General features: G+C 36.1%; 3 protein-coding genes across 3 annotated transcripts; 2 read left to right on the top strand and 1 right to left on the bottom strand.

Annotated features, from left to right (window-relative positions):
• Window positions 1–5: 5 nt before the first annotated feature.
• Window positions 6–8,477, top strand: LOC145615613 (pyrophosphate--fructose 6-phosphate 1-phosphotransferase subunit alpha-like). The gene is made up of 19 exons (XM_081670684.1): window positions 6–164; window positions 1,301–1,473; window positions 1,928–2,040; window positions 2,987–3,061; window positions 3,143–3,256; window positions 3,354–3,421; window positions 3,655–3,738; window positions 4,699–4,752; window positions 5,322–5,402; window positions 5,521–5,614; window positions 5,696–5,769; window positions 5,966–6,076; window positions 6,178–6,222; window positions 6,311–6,367; window positions 6,603–6,707; window positions 6,809–6,925; window positions 7,082–7,185; window positions 7,534–7,699; window positions 8,113–8,477. Exons 1-19 carry the CDS (start codon window positions 75–77, stop codon window positions 8,239–8,241), a joined length of 1,854 nt encoding a protein of 617 aa, XP_081526810.1. The 5' UTR covers window positions 6–74; the 3' UTR covers window positions 8,242–8,477.
• Window positions 8,478–9,977: 1,500 nt separating this feature from the next.
• LOC145614610 (protein ABC transporter 1, mitochondrial-like) lies at window positions 9,978–21,242 on the bottom strand. Its single transcript, XM_081669673.1, has 9 exons — window positions 21,094–21,242; window positions 19,911–20,619; window positions 19,394–19,619; window positions 18,254–18,406; window positions 15,684–15,842; window positions 14,739–14,898; window positions 12,014–12,123; window positions 11,258–11,374; window positions 9,978–10,764 (listed from the first exon to the last, which is right to left on the bottom strand). Exons 2-9 carry the CDS (start codon window positions 20,468–20,470, stop codon window positions 10,372–10,374), a joined length of 1,878 nt encoding a protein of 625 aa, XP_081525799.1. The 5' UTR covers window positions 20,471–20,619; window positions 21,094–21,242; the 3' UTR covers window positions 9,978–10,371.
• A 1,979-nt stretch (window positions 21,243–23,221) lies between these two features.
• Window positions 23,222–26,682, top strand: LOC145615395 (UDP-glucosyl transferase 74CD1-like). Its single transcript, XM_081670469.1, has 2 exons — window positions 23,222–24,061; window positions 25,780–26,682. Exons 1-2 carry the CDS (start codon window positions 23,375–23,377, stop codon window positions 26,500–26,502), a joined length of 1,410 nt encoding a protein of 469 aa, XP_081526595.1. The 5' UTR covers window positions 23,222–23,374; the 3' UTR covers window positions 26,503–26,682.
• Window positions 26,683–27,793: the final 1,111 nt, after the last annotated feature.

Raw genomic sequence — 27,793 nt, 5'->3', positions numbered from 1 at the left:
AAACAGAGCACACTGCACCACCATAGTTAGGTAAAACACACTGAAACACTCGACTTCAACCCAAAACAAAAACAATGGATTCAGATTTCGGAATTCCCAGAGAACTCTCTGACCTTCAACAACAACGTTCTCTTTACCAGCCTCAACTTCCGCCTTGCCTTCAGGTCTTTTCTCCTTTTAATTCTCAGCTTTTTTCGCTTTTTTTTTTTTAAAAAAATTTTAATTTTTTTGATTTTTTTTTGGTTTTGAGTAGCCTGATTTGTGATGCAATAGTGTGGATCGCTTTATATAATTTTAAATTCCGAAATATTTTTGATTGGATTATGCAGTGTTAATGTTGATTAATGTATACTAATTTATATAAATCTCGCTTTTACAGATCGGATTATTTATTTTCTGATTAGATTAATTATTATTTTTATTATATATTACTTCCATTGACTGATAATTTAATCAAGCAATGCGATGAATGGATCGTCAAATTCTCGTATTGAAGTGTTATTTAAAAAAATTTGTTTGATTCAATGTTCGATTGGTTGCTTCAGCGTTGTAACCGTATACTCACTCACTGGATTTAAAATTGTTAATCACATACTATTAAATACTTTCTAGTATCCTATGTTATTTAACTGATTTGTCATCTCATCCTTCAACTTTTTTTAATGGCTAAAACCCTGTTTGGTAGACAGTAATAAATGGCGGTATTGTCGACGAATTCAAATCTGATTTGTAAATTTGTCCTTTTCCAATGCAAAGGAACTCTTTCCCCAAGTAAAATAAAATGTCATCACCATTCAATGTCATATATAGGGTGCGTTTGGTAGTAAACGGAAAGGATTGAGATAAGTAAAGGGTAATGGTACTATAATGTAATGTAATAGAATCACATATGAGAGAGGGAGGATGAGGATTGAGGAGGGTAACGAGTGGGAGGAATTTATGAATCATTACCCTCAACTCAAGTAAGGTAAACAATTGTCGTACTTTTGTGATTTTGTTTATAGCCCTGCAAATCTTTATATCAAACATTCACAACTCTTTTTGGATACACGAAGTCTTATATCCAGTTTAGTTCAAGTGAATGAAAGCAATGGAGTTTTACTCTAGTTAAATATTCTAGTGTGTGGAATTAGTTTTCCTGGAAAATTTGTAAGTCTTCAGTATGATTTGGCGGAAGTAATCAAACAAAATTGAACATGTCAATGACATAATGGAAAATAGAAAATCTTCTGGACGATGATTCATATTTACTAGGCTTTGTGTTTCATTTGACTGATCTTTTTCACCATAAAATGTGCAGGGAACTACTGTAAGGGTAGAATATGGTGACCGTACCACTGCTATAGATCCTGCTGATGCTCACGCCATCAGCCGGTATTATCCTCACACATTTGGTCAACCCTTGGCTCATTTCCTCAGGGCAACTGCTAAGGTCCCAGATGCACATATTATTACTGAGCATCCAACTATCAGGTGTGTAATTAAAAATTTTCTTCCTTTCTTGGTATCATGATTTTACTTTCAGTGATTGTCCGAAACAGAAACAAGTAGTAATGCTTTCTAGAAAGATAATTCTGTTATATTAAGTCTATCTTATGTAATTAAACTGTTAATGTCCATAGCAATTGTAAGTTACCTTTCTATCACTTACTAGACTCGTGTTTTGATTCCTGCAACCATTTTTAAATTCATTAGCCGTTATTTGATATTTGATGTAAGCAATTGATATTCTTTGCGCATATAACATTGCAATAGATACAAACATAGGAGTTTAATTAGGAATCCTCTCTTTTTAATGAGTCCAAATTAGTATTGAGTGGCTGAGGCTCAATTACATATGTATGTATGTATTATTTATTTATTATTATATTACTGATTATGATTGGGGTTACTGTTCATGCTATTTTTGATCCTTTTTTTTGAGCAGGGTGGGAGTTGTCTTCAGTGGGCGACAATCTCCAGGAGGACACAATGTTATATGGGGTCTTTTTAATGCTCTCAAGATACACAACTCAAACAATGTTTTGCTTGGATTTCTAGGTAAAAGGAACTATTAGTTATGAGCTGTTAAAAATTTAATTTCCGACTCTTGTTGAGTGTGGAGCACGGTTTTCTTTCAGCTGTCAAAGATGGTGTAAATGCGTTTACTTTTCAGCATCCCATCCCCCATATATCTAATTTCTCATACTAAATTGGTTGCTAGAATTTGGGGAAAACTAAATAATTGGATGGTGCAAGAGAAACTCTTTCTACCAAATTAACATGAAATCTAAGATGCCTAGAAACATTTTTCCATTTTATTTTATTGGTATCTCAACAATCCTTTCACGATGGGTGAAGCAGTCTGTACTCGCTTGAGAGGTTTTCACATCTGTTGTATAATCAAGGGGCATTTAGGTCTATAGAATGTTGATGGCTGATGTTGATTATAGTGTTGGAGAAACTTGATGTGGTGGATAACTTACGCTTGGCCCCTTCTATGTCCAAGTGTTGACATTGGGCCGTAAAAGACTGTGGTTCATTGTCTTTTGTTAGCGCAGTTGCTTGTTACATCTGTAGGGATGGCTCTGTGACTGTAGACTGTGTATGTTATCTCAGTGGAAAATTCCTATCCCTTTACTTTTACTTTTTGGCAGATTTCTGCTACTGTCACTAGTTTGCAGCTATCCACTATATGGAAGCTGAGTGCTGGACATAGATTGTTATACTTTGGTGCCCCATGGACAAGAGAGATGTTTTTACTTGTGACTAGTCTTTGTAGTTAGAGGTGGACATAGACTGCAATTCTTTGGTGCCCCATGGACAAGAGAGATGTTTTTACTAGTGGCTAGTCTATGTAGTTAAGAGTTGTAGCTGTTTGTTCATATTGCTATTGAGTAGGGTCTTGTTGTTGCATCATGCTGCCATATTTACCTTATTATAGCCTTTGTGGTCTTGCTAGAAAAATTTTATTTACTAAAAGCCAGTGTACTTTTGCCTCATGCAGGTGGTACAGAGGGTTTATTTGCCCAAAAGACTCTTGAAATTACTGATGATATCCTGTCTACCTATAAAAACCAAGGTAAGTGCTTTCATAGGATTTTATCCATAAGAAACCTTCTTATCTGGAATTTAATACTTTACATTTACTTGATTTTTCAAGGTGGTTATGATTTGCTGGGAAGGACTAAAGATCAAATAAGAACAACTGAGCAAGTTAATGCTGCATTAGCTTCGTGCAAGGCTTTAAAGCTGGATGGCCTTGTAATTATTGGAGGTACTTCTAGTAGAAAGTTTGCCCAAAAAGACTAAATTTAGCTCAATGAAGTAGTTGGTAATCATTTTTCTTTTTTTTTTTTTTTTTTCTTTTGAAGGTGTAACATCAAATACTGATGCTGCTCAACTTGCTGAAACGTTTGCTGAGGCAAAATGCTCAACAAAGGTGCCTCAACGTTATTGGTGCTTTTCCTTTGTTAATTTTTTTGCTGGTGTCAATTGTACGGCTATATGCTATAGTTAATTGTGTAGATCACTTATATCACTTTAGCCAGATACAAAATTTGATGTTATGATAATATTGTCCTCAGTTTTTCACTCTTTCTCTTAATGCCTCCATCCCCATATATGTGCCTAATGATCTCAATTTAACGATCCAATATTATTTGGGAGTTGCAGGTGGTTGGTGTTCCAGTTACCTTGAATGGAGATCTAAAGAATCAGTTTGTTGAAGCTGATGTTGGATTTGATACCATATGCAAGGTATTGATCTGCTACCTAAGATTTCATTAATTATGATATAGTTCCTGCTAAATTTCATTAATAAAAAATGGTTTTACACTTGTGTACTACACCAACACATGGAAGAGAATGACATGGACACAAACAAACTAGGCATGCACATTTCAGATTTCATTAATTTGATCTGGTTTGTTGATTGATACTTTGTGATCTAAACCATTGAGGTGTTGGAGTGCATGCAAGCTTTATTTTTTTCTCTTTCTTTTTTCCCTTTATATAACTAATGAAAGCCCCTAATTTTTTTTTGAAGGGGTTTTAAGAGTGGAATTGTTGATTAATGTTGAATAATAAAAAGTTGTGAGAGTTTTAAGGTAGTTGAGAGAAAATGTAGTGGGATTGGAGGGGTTTTGTTGATTTTATGTCAATAGCAAAAGAAGATTGTGGATGATAGATCCCACTGAAATGAGAATTGGGGCTACTACTTTAGAGAAATTAATTTAAATGGAGCCTTTTTAGGGATGGAGGTTGTATTATTATTCCATTTCCTTTGAGGCCCTGAAGCTCTGTATATTTGAAATGGGGCTACTACTTAGAGAAATTAATTTCAATGGAGCTGTGGATGAGCATTTGTGCTAGTGATTTGATGATGCAGGATGGAGTATCTAAATGAATTTTATAATGCCTAGTGCTGCGATTTAAATTCGCTTTTGGTGGCTTTCCTATTTCTTGTTTTGTTGTGTTAGGGTTAACACACAGGCTTATAACTCTAATGTAGAAGCTTTGGAAAATCCTGGTTCATTGAGGGCAGATAGAGTGCACTGTTTTATAGATGAAGGCAGTAGGCTTGTGCCTTTTTGTGTTGTCATTTCCATTGCAGTGATTCATTTTATTTGGATTTAACTATCATTATCTAGAATGGTTCTTGTTTAATATTTTTGACCCTTCCTGTTAATTTATCTCATTGTTCTTGCTTCTTTTTAGGTTAACTCTCAGCTCATTAGCAATGTTTGCACAGATGCGTTGTCTGCTGAGAAGGTAATTTTTTGTACATGTTAATTTTCTACTGTCAGTAAGTTGTTTAGAAATAATAATATTGTTTTCAAAATGAGATAACTTGCAAATTCTGAGAAGTCAAATGGGGTGATATTGTTGGTGTATGTACCACCTATACTATGGTGCTGGTAGGCTAATGACATTTATAAAGCAGCTTTTAAATAGTTTTTAGGGTACTGGAAATTTTGTTTGGGGTGAGGTTTTATTAAAATTTGAAATATTCCCTTGTGTGATTGATTTTAATTGAATTGACTAGAGGTTCAGCCAGTTTGGGGTTTAGGAAACCCTCTTAATTGAATGCATGCTCATTCCTCAGAATTATGTCTTCTTTGGAAGTCTACTTTAATCAATTTGCTTTGCATTGGGTGTTTTATAATAGTAACTGACTTATTTATTTTGTGGTTCTCTATAACTAATTTATACAGCATATGAACACGTGTATTTCAAAAGCTTTGTATTTTTACTAATCCGAAAATTAACCCCTTTACTCTCAAGGATATTTATTATTGTCTGAAAGGCTCATCAATGTGATTTCTTTTCCAAATTTCCAGTATTACTATTTTATTCGGCTGATGGGCAGAAAGGCGTCTCATGTTGCTTTGGAATGCACTCTTCAGTCACATCCCAATATGGTCAGTTTCCTTTTCTGCACTACTAATACAGTCCTATTTTTGCCATTTCTATCATAAATGGGGTTAAAGTGCCTGTCAGACGTAACACAATACGGATGTATCTCGGTGCTTTATTTAGGTTATTCTTGGCGAGGAGGTGGCTGCGTCAAAACTAACTTTATTCGATCTGACAACTCAAATCTGTGATGCAGTCCAAGCCAGAGCAGAAAAAGGTCCAGTGTTTCCCCTCTCACACAATAACATTGATAGATTTGCCGCTTTCTGATTCTTTTGTTGTTATTTTTGCATTTCAGACAAGAACCATGGGGTTATCCTGCTTCCAGAAGGGCTTATTGAAAGCATTCCTGAAATTTATGCCCTCCTGCAGGTATAAAAGTAGAGGGTGCATTGTTGAAACCTTATCTTCTATAAATGCCTTTCTTTGCTTTGGCTAAAAGAGAAAAGTATAGTGTTTTGGAACTTTGGATATCTTTATCTTGTTATATATATGTTAAGGTCCCTTGATCATTCTTCGGGTTTTTCGAACTTTGTTTCTTATGCATGTTTTCCATAATGCCATGCAGGAAATTCATGGTCTTTATCGAGGAGGTGTATCTATTGACAATATTTCTTCTCAGCTTTCTCCCTGGGCATCTGCCTTGCTGGAGTTTTTGCCACCTTTTATTAAGAAACAGGTACCAAACTCTTAAAACATACGTCACTTTTTGATTGGAGATTTCTGTCTATAGTATTGAGTCATGTTTCGTTTCTTTATACTGGGTATCTTGTTTTGCAGTTGCTCCTCCACCCTGAATCAGATGATTCTGCTCAGTTGTCACAGGTGCTGGCTCGAAGCTTTTGGTTCTCTTAAGTGGTCTCACTACTAGCAGTTTTAATCTAAAAATGATCTAATTTAATTGTTTATGCAGATTGAGACAGAAAAGCTTCTAGCTCATCTTGTGGAGACAGAAATGAATAAACGTCTGGTATGAAATCTTATTGGAGAAACTGTCATTGGTGGAGTATTTTATGTTATTTTCTAGATCTTAATGTAATTAAGGCCAAAAAATGTGTACTAGCTTCTATTATTGTCCTAAATTCTCAGGCTGTTTATAATTATTTAGTTACATTTTTCAATTAATATGCTCAAGTGGATGCTGAATTACTAGGCTTGTTAATTGGTTTCTTGTAGTCTATAATTGCCCCTCTCCTCTTTGGCAGAAAGAAGGCACATACAAGGGAAAGAAATTTAATGCCATCTGTCACTTTTTTGGATATCAAGCTCGTGGATCTCTACCATCGAAATTCGACTGTGACTATGCATATGTACGCCCTGATTCTTGAATAGACTCAGATTTTGGTGGTATGCGAAGGATTATATTTTGGTTACAATTGAATGCATCTGACTATTGAATGTGTCTGTGCAGGTTCTTGGTCACATATGCTACCATGTCCTTGCGGCTGGCTTGAATGGTTACATGGCAACTCTTACCAACCTTAAAAATCCTCTGAATAAGTGGAAATGCGGTGCCGCTCCATTGACAGTAAGGCTTGATTCCTATCTGCTCATTTTACTGCTGAATAAATTGTTCTTTCAGCTTCTAGCTTTAGTGTTTTGACTGTTTTCAACGTTTTATTATTTTTGAACTGTGCAACATTAAAATGTAAAAAGCTTATTCATTGCTTTATGATAAACCCAGGCAATGATGACTGTTAAACGTTATTCACGTGGTCCTGGTACATTGTCTATTGGAAAACCTGCTATTCATCCTGCAACAGTGGATTTGAAAGGCAAAGCTTATGAGTAAGTCTTCCTTGTGTCTGTAATTTTGGTTGTTGCAGATGTTCTTGCAGTGATAACTTTCCATGAACACATGTTCCTACAGTTAGCCCTCAGGATAAGAAAGGGTACCAACTTGTTAAAATAATTACTCGTATTTTTTAATCAATTGATCAACTTGTTATTTGACACTTGGACTTTATATTTTTAACTACTGCATAAATTTGTACCTCGTATCAATGACAAATTGTTTAGTCATTGGATATCGTTGAAAAGTAGGAATCCAAGTTATAATAGGATTTTCTACACCCTTATATATGTTGTAAAATCGATCGGTTCTGATCTTGATTTATTTTGTCGTCTCCTTTGCAGGCTTTTGAGACAGAATGCTTCTAGGTTTTTGATGGAAGATATCTACAGAAATCCAGGTCCTCTTCAATTTGATGGCCCTGGTGCTGATGCTAAGGCTGTTAGCTTGTGTGTGGAAGACCTGGATTATATGGGCCGTATCAAGCAGCTGCAAGAATATTTAGACAAGGTATATGATCCTTTAACTCTTATAGTTTCATGCTTATGTCGCCATGGATTTACCTCATCGGTTGGTAATTTTGGAGTTTAAATGACCTTCTGTCTGTATTCCTGGACACTTAGCTATCTGAGAAATATAATCTGCTGGAATTCCACCTTCACACACTGATATATCATTTTGGAGACATGCTTAATGTCAGTGCAATTGCAGCCGGAGGAGTTCTGGATTTCATATCCACAACCTGCTCGATTAGTGTTTTTTATTCTTACTTGAGACCCCTTGTGTTTGTGCCGTTGTGCGTGGGACGGAGGGGTTGTGAAGGGATTTAAGGCTGCACATAGTAGATGATTAATTTTTTATAACTTTGCCATCAGCAATTTTGCCTCACTTCCGGTTTGCTTAACTTCAAATCTTGTTTCCAGGTACGAGCCATTGTGAAACCTGGATGTTCACAGGACATTTTGAAAGTAGCACTCAGTTCCATGTCTTCTGTGACGGATATTCTGACTGTTATGTCATCAAACTCCAACAGTGGGCAAAAGTTCCTCTAATCGATGTGACTTATTGATTACTCAGTTTGGGAAGACTTGGTTGGAACTCTATACAAGTTTTTCATCTGTGCCGAATTAGGATTGCCATGTTAGATTACATGAACTCTAGGATTTCCTTTTTAAGAATTTCTTTAAAATTTTCTTTATAGATGTGATACTCCTAATCAGTACATGCGTGAAAACACATTGCAGTTTTGGAATGAGTAGAATTACTAAATAATTAGTGTGACCCGACAGGTGACGCGTGCTCTGGTAAGTGACTGCATATTTGTATTGTAAGGTGTTAGGCTATATACTCCATCTACCTCAGTTTGAGGCTTGTGGTTGCAATTGATTGTGTAGTCTTTGGTAGTCAAGGGAATAAAAGAATTGTCCTGTGAAGGAGCTCAGTTGGATTTTTCCGTCAGATTGCAATGCTAAATTATTTTGAATAATGAATGATACTAAATACAATATGTGAATATGAATGAAATACAATATGTCAATATGAATGAAATACAAGATGAATGGCTAGTGTGGCATTAGTGCACTAATAACTTTTCTATGACAACAATCCAAAAACTAAACAAGAGATTTAAAATATTATACTTCATATATTTTCAATCTCTATTTGTTTCCTTATGTTTTGTGAATATTGCATTCTTGGTGATTGATATACTGTATGATTAATTAGCACATATTGATATTATGTGCTTTTAATTGTTGTAACTTACCATCATTATTTTTGAGTACTCAATAAATACCCATACTACAATAATTCAAGTTCATTTTTTTTTTTTTTGCTTGAATCAATACTTTGACATGGTATATAAAATATAATACTCCGTATATAGTAGTGTGATAAAATCAGAAGTTCAATCTATATCTCTCCTTCCAAAGTGAAATAAATAACGTTGGGTGTGATTATTAGGCCCATGCTGTATCATACTTCAAATCTAAAGGACTCTTAAGCAATTCTAAATTTCTAATGGTTGTAGTAAAAATTCATATCTACTAGCTTGACCATTAGAGTTAAAAAATAAAATTTGCTTGGGTAAGTTAAGTCTGTTGTAGAAATAGTTTTCAAATTTTTGGAGATTAATGTAATTAAATTTAAAAAAGCTACTCTTAACTGAGAAAGTCAAAAATCATTTCAATAGCTAGTACCTACCGTTGGAGTACAAAATAGCTACAAAGAGGGTTAACTTGAAATCCTATCCTATGTGGCATGACAAACTAATTTGACAATTAATTTACCATTGAAGATAGAATGTAAAACTGTCTAGAATCCCAATAATTAGATTAATGTTTTGATAGAATTGTTTCTTTACATCCTCAAAATAATCTTAAAAGAGGCTCTATACTCCGAATAAGTTATGCCTTGTCCCTTCATGAGCAGTGGATTGGATGCTCAATATTGCTCATCCTGTCATCCATTAAGGTTTTTGAGTAACTATGGATCCCAAATCAATTTGGTTCTTAGAATAACCATAAAGTAACTTTTGCCTCAAATCATTTATTTTTTCTTTTTTTTTTTTTGAAGAAATTTGCCTTAAATCATCTACTGATAAACTTCGTATTATTAAATGAAAATCCAAAATAACTCGCATGTTTATTTTATTCTCCTTCCTAGTTTTGTCATCTTTAATTCTTTCTTCGGTCAATCCTATCATGTACAATACCAAAAAAACAAAGTGAATTAGTGATAGAAACAAAACTATATGGTTCAACAAACATAACAAATGAATACAGCATAATAAAATAAAATAATTATAAAGCTTAAGCATGGGAGCACCCCAGTTTCTCAAATACTACAGCAGTTTACATTTTTTGAAAACATAAAGAACAAAGTTTAAGACCCATCATCAGCTATCTCGTATAAATTAGGATGGGTTATATTAATGTTCCACAGATCTAGTTGCTTCTAATATGTAAGAAATGAAAAGGCCTCGATTTTCCACCCTAAGCCATCTCCATAAAAAAAGACATGCTATAAATCGGTAAATCCCCCCGTATAATCAATACAAAATTGTCCAAATCTGGAATAAATGGAAAAGAATCTGTACAGTTGAAGGATGCACAATTACATCCTTGAATTATTATGTATACCAATCAATAATGAAATGATAGATATACTCCACATCTCCTTCACTAAACTGATCCACTTGATAATATCTGATCACTATCTTCTCCAAAATTGTAATGCTCATATATTTCCAACAGCATTTCTCTGCAAGGTACAACAGCGCCTAGCTTGATGTTAGCCAAAAATGCACCAGAAAGTTTACGGTGAAGACTGTAAGCCTCATCAGGTGGAGCCGACAACCTGTGTTTAAGCATTGTTGCCCCTAGATTTGAGAGGCTGTGTGTGACATTGGTGGAACGAAAATCATAACCACCAGGTCTTGAAAAAGGAAGGCCAACAACAAAACCCGCCTGAACATGAGCATCCAACATTATCTCTGATTCCTCCCCTGTAAGGAAGCCAAGTCTGCGAGACATCTCTATCACAGCATCTCTATCACAATTTGCACAAGCAACCACCTAAAAATATTAACTAATTCAGATAACTGAAATGGAATTGGAGGATTGATCATATTAATACATATTGTAAAATCCAAGAAAGGTTACATTATCATGTTCAGTTTGGTCTAAAGAGTTGATAAATATGCCAAGTGTATTTACATCTCTCAGAACCAGCCTGTCGCATTCCATCAGTTACGTCTACCATGTTTCAAATGTTATAATCGCCCAAGCAGTTTTATTTTGGGAAACGCCTTATAATCAATTTCCTGAGAAAAGCAACAGGGATTTACCTGGTTACTCTTCTCTTTTCCCCTAGAAGAAGCAACAGAAATTTAAATTCCTGATCACTCTTCCCCTTTCTAATGGAGACTTTCTGACTATTGTGTTCGTAAACAATTTTATGAGAGATAAGACAGCAGACAATACTCATTATGCAACAAGGATAAATACACCGCAAGGAGAACATATTAGTATTCCCCTGGGGATGGTGAGTAAAGAACTAAAAGATTACCATTCTTAAATAATCATCTACAAAGGCTTTTGGATAATGTCGTGCAGCTCCGAAGTCAATCAAGTTGATCACTCTTTTTGCTTCATCGTACAAAAAGTTTCCCCAATTCGGGTCAGTCTGCAGTGAAGACAGGGTACATAAGAATGTTATCATATAAGACAAAGGTTGTTGCAACAGATGAAATAGAAAAGAACTGCCAGTATATCTTACACAAACTAACGAGTTATTAGAGAGCGTGAAAGATAAAATCATAAAAATGTGAAAGATTTCCCATAATAATTTACTCCATAAAGATTAAAAAAAGATCAATACTAGCTCACTGTTTTAAATCAGAATACTGATTTATGTTTTCATATTTTTAAAAGACGTCGCCTTCCCATAAAACCCTACAATACCTAGGCCCCTACTCCATACCACAAATGGGTAACCCGGACAGAGCAAAGCCCTGGCTGTCAACCACCTCCTTACTGCCCACAAACAAGTGAGACACCTGGAATCCTAGAGGCCCTAAAGACAGCTTTTATGTTCACATACTAACTGCAGCCAGAAACCTATATCTTTCTTTGCAGCTCACTAGCTCAATGTCAATTCGTGACCTAAAAATTCATAGGAGCAAGAGAGTCAAACTCGTCACCTCCATGCTGCAAGGTGGAGTTCAATCATTGAAGTATTGGGGGCTCAATATGAGAGCAAAAAGAAGTACAAATACCCTTGAAATTTCGATTGAATAGAAATTAAAAGTGAACACTTAAATACCTGCATGAAACGGAAGACAAACAACTCCATTAGAGTCAGGTCCAACAACTTCTTTCCAACATCATTACGAGTCTCCTGATCCAGTGATGCCACTTTATCAATGGGAATTCCTGTCAACAGTAATTCAAGAATGTAACAATCTAATATATTATGCATTAATAAGATCCAATAAAGCTGTGAGGTAATTTGCTGAGAATATGAAAAGACAACCTTGCAGCAATCCTGATCATTATCAGTCATGACATAGGTGGGAAGTCTAGAAGGTCAAGTTTTATGCAATGATTGCAGTCTTAATCTTAACTAGCATTGCCTTCCAAAACAAACCTTCAATAAAGAAACCTCCTAGTTTTGTATAATTTGATGACTTTATCTCCTAAATAAGGTTACACAATGGAAACATTTAATGATCAAAATTCTCTGATCCTTCAGTGTTGTCAGCAGCACGCAATTTCATTGTTCGAAATTCAATTACAGGTAGAATCTTCAAGATTCAGGCTAGGGTAAACCCACATTTAATTGCGTTAGAGTGTTTCTTCTTCCAAGTTTTCATATCAAAGATTTGATGGGAAATCTTCTACTTTTTTCCTACATCACAATTTACCTATATGTCATATGCTGACTCTTTGACTACCGGCAAAGCTAGCCAAGCCCCGTGTGCCACTCGATAAGCCCCATTGCTTAAGTTGAGTCAAGCCTTCTCCTTTATGACTTATGGCACTTAACTTAATGCCTCTAAAATGCTCTTGCTAGCACACCTCTAAGAGAGCTAAGCAATGCCCCTCAAGTGAACTAACTACATCCCTTAGTACTTTGCCTGATTAATTATGACCCTCGTAGAAAAGTGAACTCACAACTACACAAGCTAGTCACAGTCGTTAGTGAACCTGAACACTGACTTGACACTATTGTGCTTTAGTTTCCTCATACTGTAGTTGAAGGAAGGCGAATGGGTTAAGAGAAACAGGTGTCTGCAAAGATAGCTTATTATTGGTAGCCTATCGATTAGGATGCACAAATGGGCCTTGGTGGTTATTTATAGGCCACCTTACTAAAGGAACTAGAGTATTCTATTCTAAAACTTACCCCTCCATACAAAGAGGTTTCTTACAAATATGTAAAAGATATAGTTCTACACAACTCCTAGCTAGACTTTTCACACAAGAGCACAAAAGTGCCTTCCAACACACTTTAGAACATTTAAGACCTTATCTTGGAAATTCGCCCTGACCATAACCGTCATTCAGCCAAATTATGCCGGACCCCAAATCCTAGTCCATTCGGAGCTTGTTTGGTCCACCAAATGGCCCATTATCATGTTACTATCAATGTGGTGTTCAGTGGGAATATTTAGCCTAACCAAAATAATGCTCTGCAGGGGTAGGCGTGCCAAGGAGCTCATGGTCATGTCCCTTAGGTCATGATGCTACAATGTTGCCTATTGACCCACAATGATTCTAGTGGTGTGGACAACACAGGTATGACATATAGCCCACATCTCAATCCTTTATACTCCTCAAGTGGGTTATAGGTCAAACTTGTGTCAGGCACTATTACCCGAGTCCATATAACATAGGTCATATGTATTGGTAAATGCGGCCCACCTTTTTTTTTGTAAAACACTTCCTCAGCTTTTTTTTTTTTTTTTTTTTAATTGCACCATTTTCCTTTTTGGGAAGTTGCACATTAAATACACCATTTCCTTCTATGGTATGCTTTATCATGTGTTCACACCACTAAATACAATTTTGCCCTTATATACATTTGATAGTAACCATTATAACCTCACGTTTTTTCTCTCTCCTACATACTCACATGGGCATTATTGGTATCCCCCACTTTTTACCCCCTTTCTTAATTCTTGTGCTCAAAGCAAATGGTGATACGGATGAAGTATACAATTTGCAACTATCAAGTGCAGGTGGAATTGTTCAAAGACTCTCTTAGAGTGTTGCAGCTGTACCAGGTCTGTAATTTTGGGGGACACAAAGGAAGAACATCACTAAGGCAGTGAGCTAGCTCAGGGAGTGAGGGTTCTATCAGCCTGCTACTGGAGAAAAAAATAAGACTGAAATTACCAGTACTTTTTGTTGGGAGACTTTGTAATTTGTAGAGTAGAGTAGGGTTTCTGATTAATCTAAAAGAATAATTCGAGCTTAGATTCAAATATACCAGAAGTACTGGCACTCAATATTCTTTACTAGTTCTTGATGTAGACGTCTCATCCTTTTCCTGTCTTATTAATAAATTTTTCAATGGATCTAAAAACTTTCTAATTCAAAGATAAAAATACACCACCAAATTCCCTCCCTACCTCTACATTCCCTTCAAAGGAAAAAATATTATAAAATAAAAAGACAATGTAGCAACTCTATATTGCAGATTCAACATCTCTATTTACATGTTTCTCCTCATAAACTGATATATGACAAGTACCATTCTACAAATAGAGACATAAAATTAGTAGTGTTCAAATGGGTTTTCATGATAGACCTTTGTCCAAACAAATCTACTTGAAGGTAATTCAATGCATGTATGCAAAAGGTGATCTCTAAGAACTTATAGAAGCCTTGAACTGAAAAACATGCTATAAGCAGTGAAATATTGGATTAATAATTTATGTAAATATTATCTTAGATTGGCCAGAGTAAGATGTCTTAGCAAATTCAAAAAGCAGACAATTTTATTCCAGTTAAAAAGCATCACACAATTAAGTTTGAGCAACTACCGTGGATAAGCTCTGTTGTCAAGACTCTTTTACTCGATAACTCATCTACAACCAAGGGCACATAAAACCCCTGTTTTTCAGATAGGAGATTCCGAAATAGTTTTTGGTTATTGGCTTCCAACACATAGTCACATTCACGAGATAACTCTTCTCTTGCAACCTGCAACAACGTAAATCAACGGTAAAATAAGAAATAAAATACAATTGCGAATATAGGAGTTTGTTCAAAATTGTCATTTACAATCAAATTAGAGCATCTTTCTTTACAACATCACATATTGCTGGAGGAGGAGCACTTGGCCTAGTGGCAGCAATTAGATATGGATGACGGAGTGGGTGGTGGTGGCAGTGATGACATGTAGCCGGCGGTAGCAATTGCGGTGGGGTGCGTGTTGGTATGGTGGGTGTTAGATTGTTTTGCTACTTAACAAAGGTGTGTTGGTGTGGTGGTGCGGTAGCAATTAACGAAATTGTTTTGCTACTTAACAAAGGTTATTAAATTACCCACAATACTTTCTCTCCCCTCTCCCTTAAAAAGTGTGCTAAGAGCTATAAGTCTATAGAAATGAAGTAGTTCGTAACTTTGTATTACAAACTACGATTCTTGTTAGAGATTTTATTATTCTTAGTCAGCTCCACCATCCCTTTTGCCCTCACCTCCTTACTCTAACCCCCTTCCCTTCAACAACAATGTTGCTTCCTATTACAACGGAGGCCATAGTCCATGACTGTATTATGCTCTGAGACAACGCTACATGCTGCATTGCTGCCCATAGTTGGAAAACGACAAAACATTTTCTTACATAACAAACCTCAAATGAACCCTGCTACAAAATAAACTTACAACCGAATTCCTCTGTATCCCTTGTAATTGTCTAATATAACAAATTCTTAAACAGGTTACAAAATTAAGATGATCCAAACCTTAAAGGTTTTTTTACGCACCTTCATAGCTTGGTCAAGATAAAGTCCCTTAGGAATCAGGTTTGTATAATCCAATAGCAATTTCACATTTTTGATGTCACTTTCAATGCTATCTGCTACTCCTGGGTATTGAATTTTCATTGCTACCTCCATACCATCATGTGTGACAGCTTGGTGAACCTGAAAATTTCAACAGTTATTAGAGTTAATATTCGCTTTTAGATAAGAAAATCAAGAAATCAAAAACAGTATGATACAAATTATTGACACAATCAAACATCCAAAAGGCTCGGAAACAATTGACAGGCCAACTTCATGCAACTATGCAAGTTCACTAGACCAGAACTCATTGCTTCACAGTTCACACATACGAAGTGGTGCAAATAGGAGCATCATGAAAGAAGTTTTATACTTCCTCCGTTTCATTTTAGTTGACACGTTGACTTTCTCCACTTTTCACATAAGTTACTTTGACCTCAATTGTTATTTATTCTTAAGAAGAAAAAAAAAGTCGAGTAGGGTCTTGTTTGACTCGTCACAATGTCTATTTTTCAATATTAGATTTGTATAATTTTTTGTTGTATATGAAGATATAATTATTTGAAGTTATGCATTGGCAAAGGCGCATGAAGAAAATGTGTCAACTAATACAACACGAAGCAAGTAACATTTAACACACAGGGAAGACAAAAAAAAGACTTTTGAATTGTCTCAAAGACGAGATATTTGGTCAATCCTAGTGCTACCTAATATGCTACCCCTGGAACACATTATGAAAACGCGATTGACGTGAAATGTATAATGTTCTGTGACCAAGTTGAAGTGTTGTAACAAATATAAGTTGCAAATTACATCCTTGTTTATATATTAATTCCAACTTCCAACCACCAGAACTGCATGTATTATTATCATATCCAGGCCATGCTCGAACTTAATAATTGAAGAGGGTGAGGAGGAAGAGTGGATTAACTTATAACTTTCCAGAGAGGATGTGACACTTTGGCATAGGTAGCTAAAAGAAATAGAGATGATATTTTCTAATGTCTAGATCGCATTTCAATTACAGAGTTGGAGTTACCTCCCATATTCAAAGGTGAATTGATGTAATGCTGATGTGACAGTCTACATATCTATCAAATTTACTTTAGAAAATAATTTCATCATCCCCCCTCACAAGGACATTTGGGAGTCAAGGCCTCCTACAAAGTGTTTTTTTTTATATATATATTTTTTTTTTTTTTTTTTTTATTGGTAAGATTCAAAGGTAAGACTTCAACCAAGGATGTTCTAAAAGGATATCTCAGACCTGCAAACTTATTGGCATTATTTTGTGCAACAGGACCAAGGATCTGCCAATCAGCTCCTTTTTATGACACTGGTTTCTTTTTCTTAGGACTTGGGCTTCAAAGGTCTAACCTACATGCTTCATGAATAACAGAAGTAGTCAAACAGTCAACAATTGGAGCAGTGCCACTTAAATTATGCAAATTCCAGTATGTGGATGATGAAATTATTTCAGGAATGCAAGTTAGCTTCCTTTCCAGTTCTTAGGGATAAATGGACAAATGGTTAATCTTTTAGCACTGGTTTGCTGCAAGGCTATTCAGTTCACTATCATTTAAATAGATTCCAGATTGCATACTATAATTTGATTCATGGGGAGTGTAAGCAAATCAGGTAATTCTAACTTCTAAGTTGTTGGTCACCATACAAGTAATTAAATATGGAGGGAGTAAAATAATTCCACCTCTTGAAAGTAGAATTATCATTCACAATAGCTATAATTCAGGTTATAAATTAAAAGCATCTTCTTCCCAAATTTCTGCCCCTACTGATGTCTAAGCTATGCTAATTCGTAGCATCAGATTACAACTCCAAGAGCATTTTCCTTGATTTTATTGGCATCTTCGCATTGCAAAAATAAATAAAATACATACCATGAGCTGCTAAATCAAAAAAAATTCCATTATAGCCCTGATTTAACAAGACACTTACAGCAGTTTTACTGTATTTTCCTTGATATTGGTAAAGCATTTGTCAATTCTTGATCTTGAGATCCCTAGCATTTGGTCAATAAATAGAGGTCTAGAGTTACATTGTAGTTATACTGTTCATAGAGTATTTCTACTCAATTAAAATCCATTGAAAAGGATTGTGCCAATGACAATTAGCCAACAATAAAGGTGGCTAGTGGGCTAGTTCAGGCCCAACCACCTCAAACTGGCATGGGATGCCCAGCTGAGCTAGGCTCAGTCTTAATCTAGTTCAACACAGGGCATCAGCATGAACTGGGTGGTTATGTGCTATAGGTTCAAAATTTCCACACATAAAGTTTGGCCATGGCTCTGGCTACTTCAGGAACCCAGTTGTTAGATACCTCATATAAGATTTTAAGTCTATAAGATGCAAAAGTAACTTGCTAGTCAAACATAATGTACCTCGAATATGACTATCAGGGAAATTTATGAACAAAGCCTTTCAAAATAATTTGGGGTCAGCTAACAAAATTGTCAACAAGGGAATTCACAAAGCAAAGGCAGGGGAGGGGGGGGGGGGGGGGGGGGTGGAAAGCAATATACTGCACAAAATACCTGACCAATACTTGCAGATGCCATGGGTTCATAGTTAAAACTCCTCAACTTTGAAGACCACTGAGGCCCTAATTCAGCATCCAAGACTTGATTAATTTGGCTCCTTGGCATCACGTCAGCGCCTTGACGGACTATCTCCAAAGCAGCCAAGATCTAGCAATGAAGGAGAGAACCAAATACATCAGAACCCCATAATTACTTTATTTACTGATTTCTTTTGATAAATCTGAAAAAGAATAGTCAATGAGAATAGGGCTTAAATTTAATATACTGTGTACTATTTTGCTTCAGATGAAATTCTGTTTTACACATATTATTTTTATTTCAAAATATTAATTGAAGCCTCAATATCAAAAGCTTGAGAATTGCATGCCAATTTCATCGCACAATAGTAAAATATAGTAGTATTCTCTTTTAATGGAAAATTAAGTTTTCTGGAGGGATAAAAATGTCAGGGAAAAAAAACAAAGATATCTAAAACCTAAAGATTCAGTGATCAGTAAAGAAGAAAAAGCAGCTGGATCCAAGGCAATGGTGTTGACAACATGGAAAGGGGTGAGACTCAAGTGACAGTTTGATATTCCTCCACAAGTCCATGATTCCATATCTCTTCTCGTTGTTGCAAATCAAGATGTAGATGCATCTCATTAGAAATAACAGCTGCTTTGCTTGTTTCAAGTCACTTGGTGGCATAATTTTATGCACTTGAGGTTATCTTAATTCATTGACAACCATAATAGTAAGAAGTGTGACTCAACTCAAAGTGATATCGTGACACAGTTAGATATTCCTTTATATAGTCTTATAAATGCATTGTAATATGTTTGCATATTCCATTAAATATTTACAGTTGCTATGCTTGGTTCAATGTCATAAGAAGGTTTTCTATCATTGAACACAATAATACTGACGGGAAACTGCATAATTTAATTTTTTTTGGAGATAAGAATATTTATTTATTTATTTTTATAATTATAATACTTGTAGTAAATTGGAAAGCTTAACAATACTAGAGAAAAAGTACTCTTCATATTTATAAAGCAAATAAATAAACTTCAAAACCTAAAGCCTCAGTAAATTATTGGATTATAGAAACAACAAGACATAAAGAAGGCTTAATTACAAGAAGGAAGCTAGTACCGGAGCAGGTACAAGAGATTCATCTTGTATACTCAACATCTGCCCTATCTTCAGCGCTGCCCCACGCATTCTACAAAGAGCAAGTGCTAACCGTTCTGCATTTTTTTCAGATAAAAATGAAGAAGGGCTAGACTGGTTATCCGGTGAATCAGGCCTTCCTAAAAATAGCGTCTTGGCAGATTCTTGGACACTTCCCCAGGCAAGACCAGCTCCTAAACTAGCAAACCTGCCAATTAGAAAGGTATATTTTAGCACTTAATGAACTTTAGTGTGATCCTGAGTGAATATGCAACATGGAAAGATAGCAGGCAAGCTCAGCAAGCAACATGCACAAACATTCCCTGGAGAGTGGGTAATATATAATTACCAATAATAACCATAACTCATAACAATAACAACCTCACTTAACAGGCCTAAACGTGCTAAATTATCAAATAAGTTTCAAGAGCAAGCCATGCAAGGTTGCATACAGAGAAACTAAGTAAACAAAACTCCTAAAGAAAAATAAGACACTAACCCAAGAGCCCTAGAGAAGGGTGTAGCAGGCACTTTTCTTTCCCTAGGTTTCCGCCTCTTCAAAGGGATGGTAGTGCTGGAGGCAGAGATGGGAGTGTTGGCAGTTTGACCTTCCCCCACACCCATCAATTGATCAGCTGCAGATTTGGCTCCTACATGTGCCTTCAAATCAGGCTGATTCACTGATTCTGATGCTGGAGATGAAACAAATTGTTCAGACGAAGCAGCAGCAATAGAATCACCAGTAGAAGCGATCTCTGAACTTGCAATGACCTCTTCCCTAGAGGCAAAACTAATTCCACTAGTAGAGACAGCACCACTATCAAAGTAAACAACAGAGTCTCCGGCATTCTTAGAAGACTTTGGCTTACTTGCTAACGGTTCACGTTGGTGAACCTGTACTTTTCCTTTCGTAAGACCAAATATGCTTGCAGATTTCTTAATGAAAGATTGAAGTGCATCTCTTGAACCATCGCTTGCTCCTGAACGTCTCACAACCTCCCTGGCTACTAATGATAATCCCTCAGCGACCCTACTCATGTCTCTCATTGTTGAACTCATGGAATATGTTTGTGCCTTTTAGTGCTTAAAGTATAATGCATATGGCAAGAATCTTGTCTGATAGTATTCCTAGATCATCATGCTGACTGGAGGACCATCGTTCTTTATAATACTGTAAATCTCAAACCAATTGGTATGGTAAAAAATATCTGTACATAAATTCAAGTACTCAGTGAAAATGATGGTAATTTTATATGGAAATGATGCATAATAATCCAACATTACATGAGGATCTACAGCGGTTCTACAAACGATTGCACAAAGTAACACTGGAAAAGGATCTCTTCACAATTGCAATAGCTACACAAGAATCAAATTGGGAGAGTATAATTATTACTTTACTTTATCCTACTATCCAGTAAAAGGGAAACAGGGTTTAAGGGATAAATAAATATCTCTCACTCTTTAACCAACACCTAAATCATTCAAACTAATGCAACAAACTTTCATAATATTGTATGTCAAATAATCAAAAAACTTGTAATTCAAATCAAATGATGCATAACATAAAATACATGCAGGAAGATCATTTAATGAATCACTAATTTCCACCAAGATGGGACATGATAGCATATTGTAATGTTAATTTCACAATCAATAATACGAATCAAATGGAGCATAACCTAGAATTTGATCAATTTGTTGAATCCAAAATCGAAGAAATTGATTGTAAATGAAGAAATGGAGCTCCAAAACAGGCAAATTTAAAGGAAATGTGAATGCACTGTGATTAAGAGTGGGAGAGGAGAGAGAATACGAAGATCCTAACCTTTTTCCGGTGAAGGACGACGAACAACGGTGGGTGGTTAACGGCGGTGGTAGTGAGTATGAGATGGGAAGGCGGGGTTGAGAGGCAGCCACGAGTAGGCAAACCCAAAATTATGCAAAATTCTATTCTTTGCACTTCTAAAGCGTTGTAGTATTGACTATTGAGGTCCGCAAATTAGAACATACACCAATACTAATATATCGGGCAAAAATACGTAACATTTTAAAAAAATAATAGTACAAAGATTATTAATGAAGCACATTATTAATAAATTAAATTGCATAGACAATCTTTAGAAATATATAATTGCATAAACGTCATTATAAAAGTTGACTAAGTAACGACTAATGAGAGTACTTTGAAAAGCATGACACTTTGATGATATAGGTATTAGGATAACGCATAGTTGGGATTACAATTGGAGATGGCAGGTGGGTATAATTTTGCAATTTTTTACCACATTTGTCTTTATTGGAGCGAGTATGAGTAAGACTTTGGTGAGTAGTGAATTAGTATGGATATCAAAAGTCATAATCGCTATGGGTATAGAAATGTTAGATGGGTGTGGATATCAGAGAGGGGTATCCACACCGCCCATTTGCCATATTAATTTTTTTTTGTTTTTTTTTTTTTTTTTTTTTTTTTTTGCTATGGATTTAAAGTGTGCAAATTGTTAAAAGTTGTCAAAGTGTTACCCTAAACCTATCCTCCATCAACAACTATCACAATTATTACATCTATCCAAGTGCCAACACTTCTTTTTTCTTACCCAAATAAAAAAATGCAAAAGTAAAACTTTCATAGCCAATTGCTCCATCCTCATCACTTTTATTGATTTATTTATTTAAATTTTTGGTGAAAGGGAGGGGTTAAACGCAAATTGACCACTAACAGAACAAACGTTAAAAAACTAACTCCTACTAGTATAAAAGTGTAGTAAATTATATTAGACGATATGTATGAATGAATTCTATTACAAAGAACATCCTATTTATAATGATTTGTAAATCTAATAAAGGTAAATATTCAAGAATCCTCTTTATTGTGGTAATGTTGACAATATTGATTGACATCTTCATATTTTAGAAAGTGTTTCCTTAATCTTGCGATGTAATTGTGCTTGATGTCCAAGCCTTCATTACACGTCATCAAATGGTTTGACTTTTGAAGGGAAGTTGCCTTTCTCAGAAAGATGTAGTTAAATCCGTAATGTCTGTGCTCGGTTGGGACCATTGCGAGAATAATACCTCATCAATCAAGTTATTCCTTTCCTGATTTAGCTTGATTTGATTGATTAAATAGTCTTAATTGATTTCATAGGATCTTTATTTGATTGTTGACTTCTTGATTTGACTATTTTAATCCTTGATTGATGTATGATTCTATTTAATATTCTTTGATATCTTTGACCATGTATGTTTTCTTTTTCACCTTGTTTTCTTACTATGTTTAATTGATCCTTTAATAGTCTTTTCCTAATTTGTAGATTGTTAGAAATCCGCTCCCAACACTAAGAAACTCTTGGCAGCATTCTCAGACACATCACCTTGAAGAAAATACAAGTTTATCTTCATAATAAACAAAAAAGAGCATTTATTTAGCGACATTTTTGTAAATAATTTTTCATTAAATATGAGCCCACAGATGTTAATTTATTTACGCTAATTGAGATTTTATGTTGATTTATTTACAGAAATGACACTATATAAATGTTTTTATTTATAATCACAAAGATAAATCGAGGTGGCGAGACTTCCACGCCACACCGCATAAATCCTCCAATGAAAATCCTTGGGAATTGCCTCAAATAATTCCAAATGTTGATCCGTATTTACCCCATAGCTAGCCCACCACGGCCACCAGTCTGCCGCCATCATCAACTCTAGTACATTAAGATAATCAACCCTCAGGGTACCACGAGTACACTCTTTATATATATAAATTAAAAAAAGATGCAGCCAACAGGGAGTACCACGAGATCCTCGTGAAAACAGCTTCTACTTATATAGGCACAACACAAGTATCAGAAAGAATAACAATTAACCTCTTTCAAAATCATCAATTGAATCCCAATAATAAAGCTGGTTGACTTTGATAAAACTCCATAGATTGAGAAACCAAGATCATCAATATCAATGGAGATAATAGTGATGCCATTTCACAGCCAAGGTCATATGAACACTATGCTTCAATTCGCCAAACGTTTAGCGTACAAAGGCAATGGCAACATTCAATTCACCCTTGCCACCACCCTTTCCACCACCCAAAAGATGTCCAATAACTCTAACAATGACTTCAACTTCATTCGTTTTGAGACCATTTACGATGACTCCAACGAAACCGGACTCAACTTTCAAGCACGAATGAACAAGTTCAAGATCGAAGCATCAGTGGAACTCGACCGCCTTATTACTACTACTCTAAGCAGATCATCTAAATGTTTGCTGGTTTACGACGCTGCGATGGAGTGGGCATTGGATGTGGCCAAGAAATGTAATGTATTGACAGCAGCTTTTGTTACACAGGGCTGCGCTTATATGGCGTCTTTTTACCCTTTGTTTCTGCAGGAGTATCCTCGTGTTGCTGCTGCTAATTTATTTGTTGATCTTCCTTTGTCGGTACCGAATCTGTCAGAGGAGGAGCTGCTCAAAGGCCTGCCTGGCCTGCAATATCTGTCTTCCTCTTCCTCTTCCTCGAATTCAGGTTCTGATACTGGTAAAAAGCCGATTCATCTTCTCATTCAAATGGTGCTTGTGTCTATGGAGAATCTTCATCTTGCTGATTGGGTTCTCTTCAATTCCTTTGATCAACTTGAGGATGAGGTCACTACTTCTTTTCCCCCCTTTTTGTTTGGATTTTAATTTGAAGATTGTGTTCATGTGGATTGATGTTGTGACAACTTAATCTGAATTGTGGGGGGTAACGATATATCAACACTATCGTGTAATTTGAATTAGTAATGTGACAACTTAATCCGGACCAAGGGGAGTAATAATGGGTAGTGAAACAATCACTTCATTAGGAGATCAGCCACTTTAGGCTATATCAAGTAGCAGCAAAGATTCACACTTGATAATAAGCATCAGAAGATGTTTGAGAGTCATTAGGCCCTTAGCATTCCTTCAAAAGCCAAAACTCAGGGAGATCCACATCTTTGTCATGGTTGCATTGCCTCACAGTGCTCAATCTCATGACGGATTCAGAATTTCAGAGTAATTGGTAAGAGGAATTCAGTTCGCTCATCTGATGAGCCAATTGGGCCTCTGGTGGAGTCCTGCATCTTCTGGTACAGGATTTTAATAGCCAAGAGTTTTTATATATAATTTTTTTTATGGTTAGGAGAAGTCCCTTGCAAGTAGGAATTATATGGCTATGATATGATGTTTTGGCTATTGTTGCTTTAGATGGGTTTATTTGCATAATACTCCGAGACTGTCAGAGTAACAAAGTTATAAACATTGAGTCTTTAAAAATAAAAAAAGTTAATAAACATTGAGAATGTTCCCACCAAAACTGTCAATCGTTCATTCCCACTCGATGTTAGAAAAGGCTCAAGGCACACTTGGGCTATAGCTTACTGATAAGGGTCTTAGAGTTTAGGTGTTATAACAGATTGCAGACCAGATATTATTGCAGAAAAGAATAGTGTCTGTGCACCTTAGTGCTTGTCAGGTTTTTCTAAGGTCTTGGGCAGCAGCATTAGGCTTCATTGCCACTGCCCTCTTTTCAAACATTGCTCCCAACTTCCCATATGCTTTGTGAATCCGTGGTATGTATTTAATGTAATTGTGAGCTCTAAGCTGAATGGAAAATGTGGCCTAAATTAAAGAAAACCTTTGCAAATCAAATAAGAATCATGCAGCACAAAAGGCAAAGAACATGCAAACAAAAGGATAGAACTATATGAGAGTATCTATTTCGAATATGCTAATCAAACTACTATGTATAATTTGGCATCGCCCAAAATACAGAATTTGCACCTTGCGTGATATCTGCTATTGCTTAATTCGCCTTGTAGTTAGGACCTAAATGTAATGATTGTTATTGTGTGCCTGATGTAAATGCTCACCAATGTTTAATCTGAGAGACTATTAGTAGACAGGTTCTGCCTAATGTGCCTATTATGTACGATATTTGTTTTGTGTTCATTTCAGTACTTTACACTAGCAGATAATCTATGATTTAATGAATGAAACAACTAAGGTTCCAAAAATTGGCATCAGTATAGCATGTGAATTACTCTTTCACCTCCACCATCTGTATTAGAGACTCAAATTGCATTAGGTAATTTTGTGTGTTTCATAAACGAAAGAACTTTTCGGCCACCTGACATGAGGTGTCAAATATTGCCAGTGATTACTGTCATTTAAACTCCAAGAAAACATTATGAGCTTACATTCACTTTTTTTCTTGGAGTTTCCTATGTTTCCTTCATCTACACCCATAATTATTATCACCCTTTTCTCAAGATATCTTGTTTTGTCCTTTATGTGAAGTTTCACTGCTAATTTTAAGGATATGAGTATGAATATCACTGCAGGTTGTCAAGTGGATGAAAAACCTGTGGCATGTGAGGACTATTGGACCCACACTGCCATCTGCATACCTTGATAAACGTATTGAGTATGATGTTAACTATGGTTTTAGCCTCTACAAGCCAAATGATGAGGCTTGCATGAACTGGTTAAACGCCAAACAAGCTGCCTCAGTTGTGTATGTTGCATTTGGCAGTGCTGCTAGTTTGAGCGTAGATCAGATGGCAGAAATGGCAGAGGCCTTAAAGCAACTCCCAAGCAGTTTCTTGTGGGTAGTACGGGAAGGTGAGCAGAAAAAGCTCCCTAACGATTTCATTAGTGAAACATCAGATAAAGGTTTGGTGATATCTTGGTGCGCCCAATTGGATGTCCTAGCACACGAAGCAGTGGGATGTTTCGTAACCCATTGTGGCTGGAATTCAACTATTGAGGCATTGAGCTTTGGGGTTCCGATGTTGGCCATGCCACAATTTATGGATCAACTGATTGATGCTCATTTTGTTGATCAAGTTTGGGGTGTTGGAATAAGGCCTAAGAAGAATGAGGATAATATCGTTACTTGTGAGGAAATAAAGCACAGCCTTGAGGAAATTATGCATGGACAAAGAGCAGAGAAGATTAAGGAGAATGCAGCAAAGTGGAAAGCCTTGGCTAGGGAAGCAGTCAGCGAGGGGGGCAGTACAGATAAGCATATTGATGAAATCATTAACCGGCTTGCATCCTTGTAAGGGTTGTTTTAATGCTTTCATAGGCATCATTTCCAATTTTATTGCTTGATTGTATAAGATTATGAGAACAGTCCAAGACTTAGCTTGTAGACTTTCCATTCAAGGTTTCAAACATATTAATATATAACTTCCCATTTACAGCTGCTGGAGAATGTTGGTATTAATTATTAAATTGTAAGTAATGGAATGGGCATTATGTATTATGATATGATGATAGTAAGGGTCTGTTCACATTTACTTAACTGAGTTGAACTGAACTGATTGGAGCTGAACTGAACTGAATAGAGCTGAAATGAATGTTTTTATGAGAGAAGGAAATTAGGAGCTGAACTGAACTGAACTGCACAGAACTGATTGGAACTGAACTGAACTGAAATTAAGTAAATGTGAATAGGCCCTAATTAGTTTTTTTTTTTTTTTTTTTTTTTTTTTTTTTTTTTTTGTAAATTTTTTATTTATTCTTTATTTTATTTTATCTTTATTTTATTGGGAAATTCTCAACGACGACCCTCAACTTCTGTAACACTGAAATGGTGACCTCCCTTTTTTTTTTATTTCATCAAATGACCCCAATTAAGAATTAGTTTTCACTTATAACCTTATTTTACAAAATGGTTAATTTTAACCAACTATGGTTAGCTTTTTTTATTAAAAAAAAAATTGAAAAAAATTAAAAAAAAAAAACAAAACAAAACCACCGAGGCACCAACAAACCACCCACTCCACCACCTCCAAACCTCCCAGCTAGTTAGCCACCATCATTGCTCCCCCCTTCACTGCCGACACCGACGTTGACCCTTCGTCCGACGTCGACGCTGCTACCTCTCTCTCTCTCCTCTCATTCTTCTCCTCCCACCACAACTTCCCTCGATCTCTTTCTTCTCCGCCCAGATCGAACCCAAACCAACGGATGGTTAGGATTTTGACTGAGGTGCGGCGGCTCGGGTTAGGGTTTCGAACCACCAGCACCTTTATCGAAACCCTAAACGGATGGTTTGGGTTGTGGATTTAGGTTCGTTCTGGGCGGAGGTGAAGGAGAGGGAGGAGCAGCGAGTGACCCTAGTGTGGGTCGTGGGTCTAAGGAGAGAGAAGGAGGGTCTTAAGTCTGGTGGGGTGTCGGGTCCGGGTGTAGGGCTGGTGGCGGCGACTAGGTGAGGCTGAGGTGAAGGCGTATGTGGTGGCAGTGGCTGGGAGCGGGTGATGGTGACTGGTGGCTGGTGATGGTGACTGGTGGCTGGTGAAGGTGGCTGCTGGGTTGTTTAATTTTTTTATTTGGTTTTTCTTTTTTTTT

Source organism: Chenopodium album, chromosome 25 (genome assembly GCF_948465745.1).
Source record: "Chenopodium album chromosome 25, dcCheAlbu1.1, whole genome shotgun sequence".
Taxonomy (NCBI): Eukaryota; Viridiplantae; Streptophyta; class Magnoliopsida; order Caryophyllales; family Amaranthaceae; genus Chenopodium; species Chenopodium album.
The sequence above is the reverse complement of the archived record's forward strand: the minus strand, read 5'-3'. Positions and strand labels throughout refer to the sequence as shown.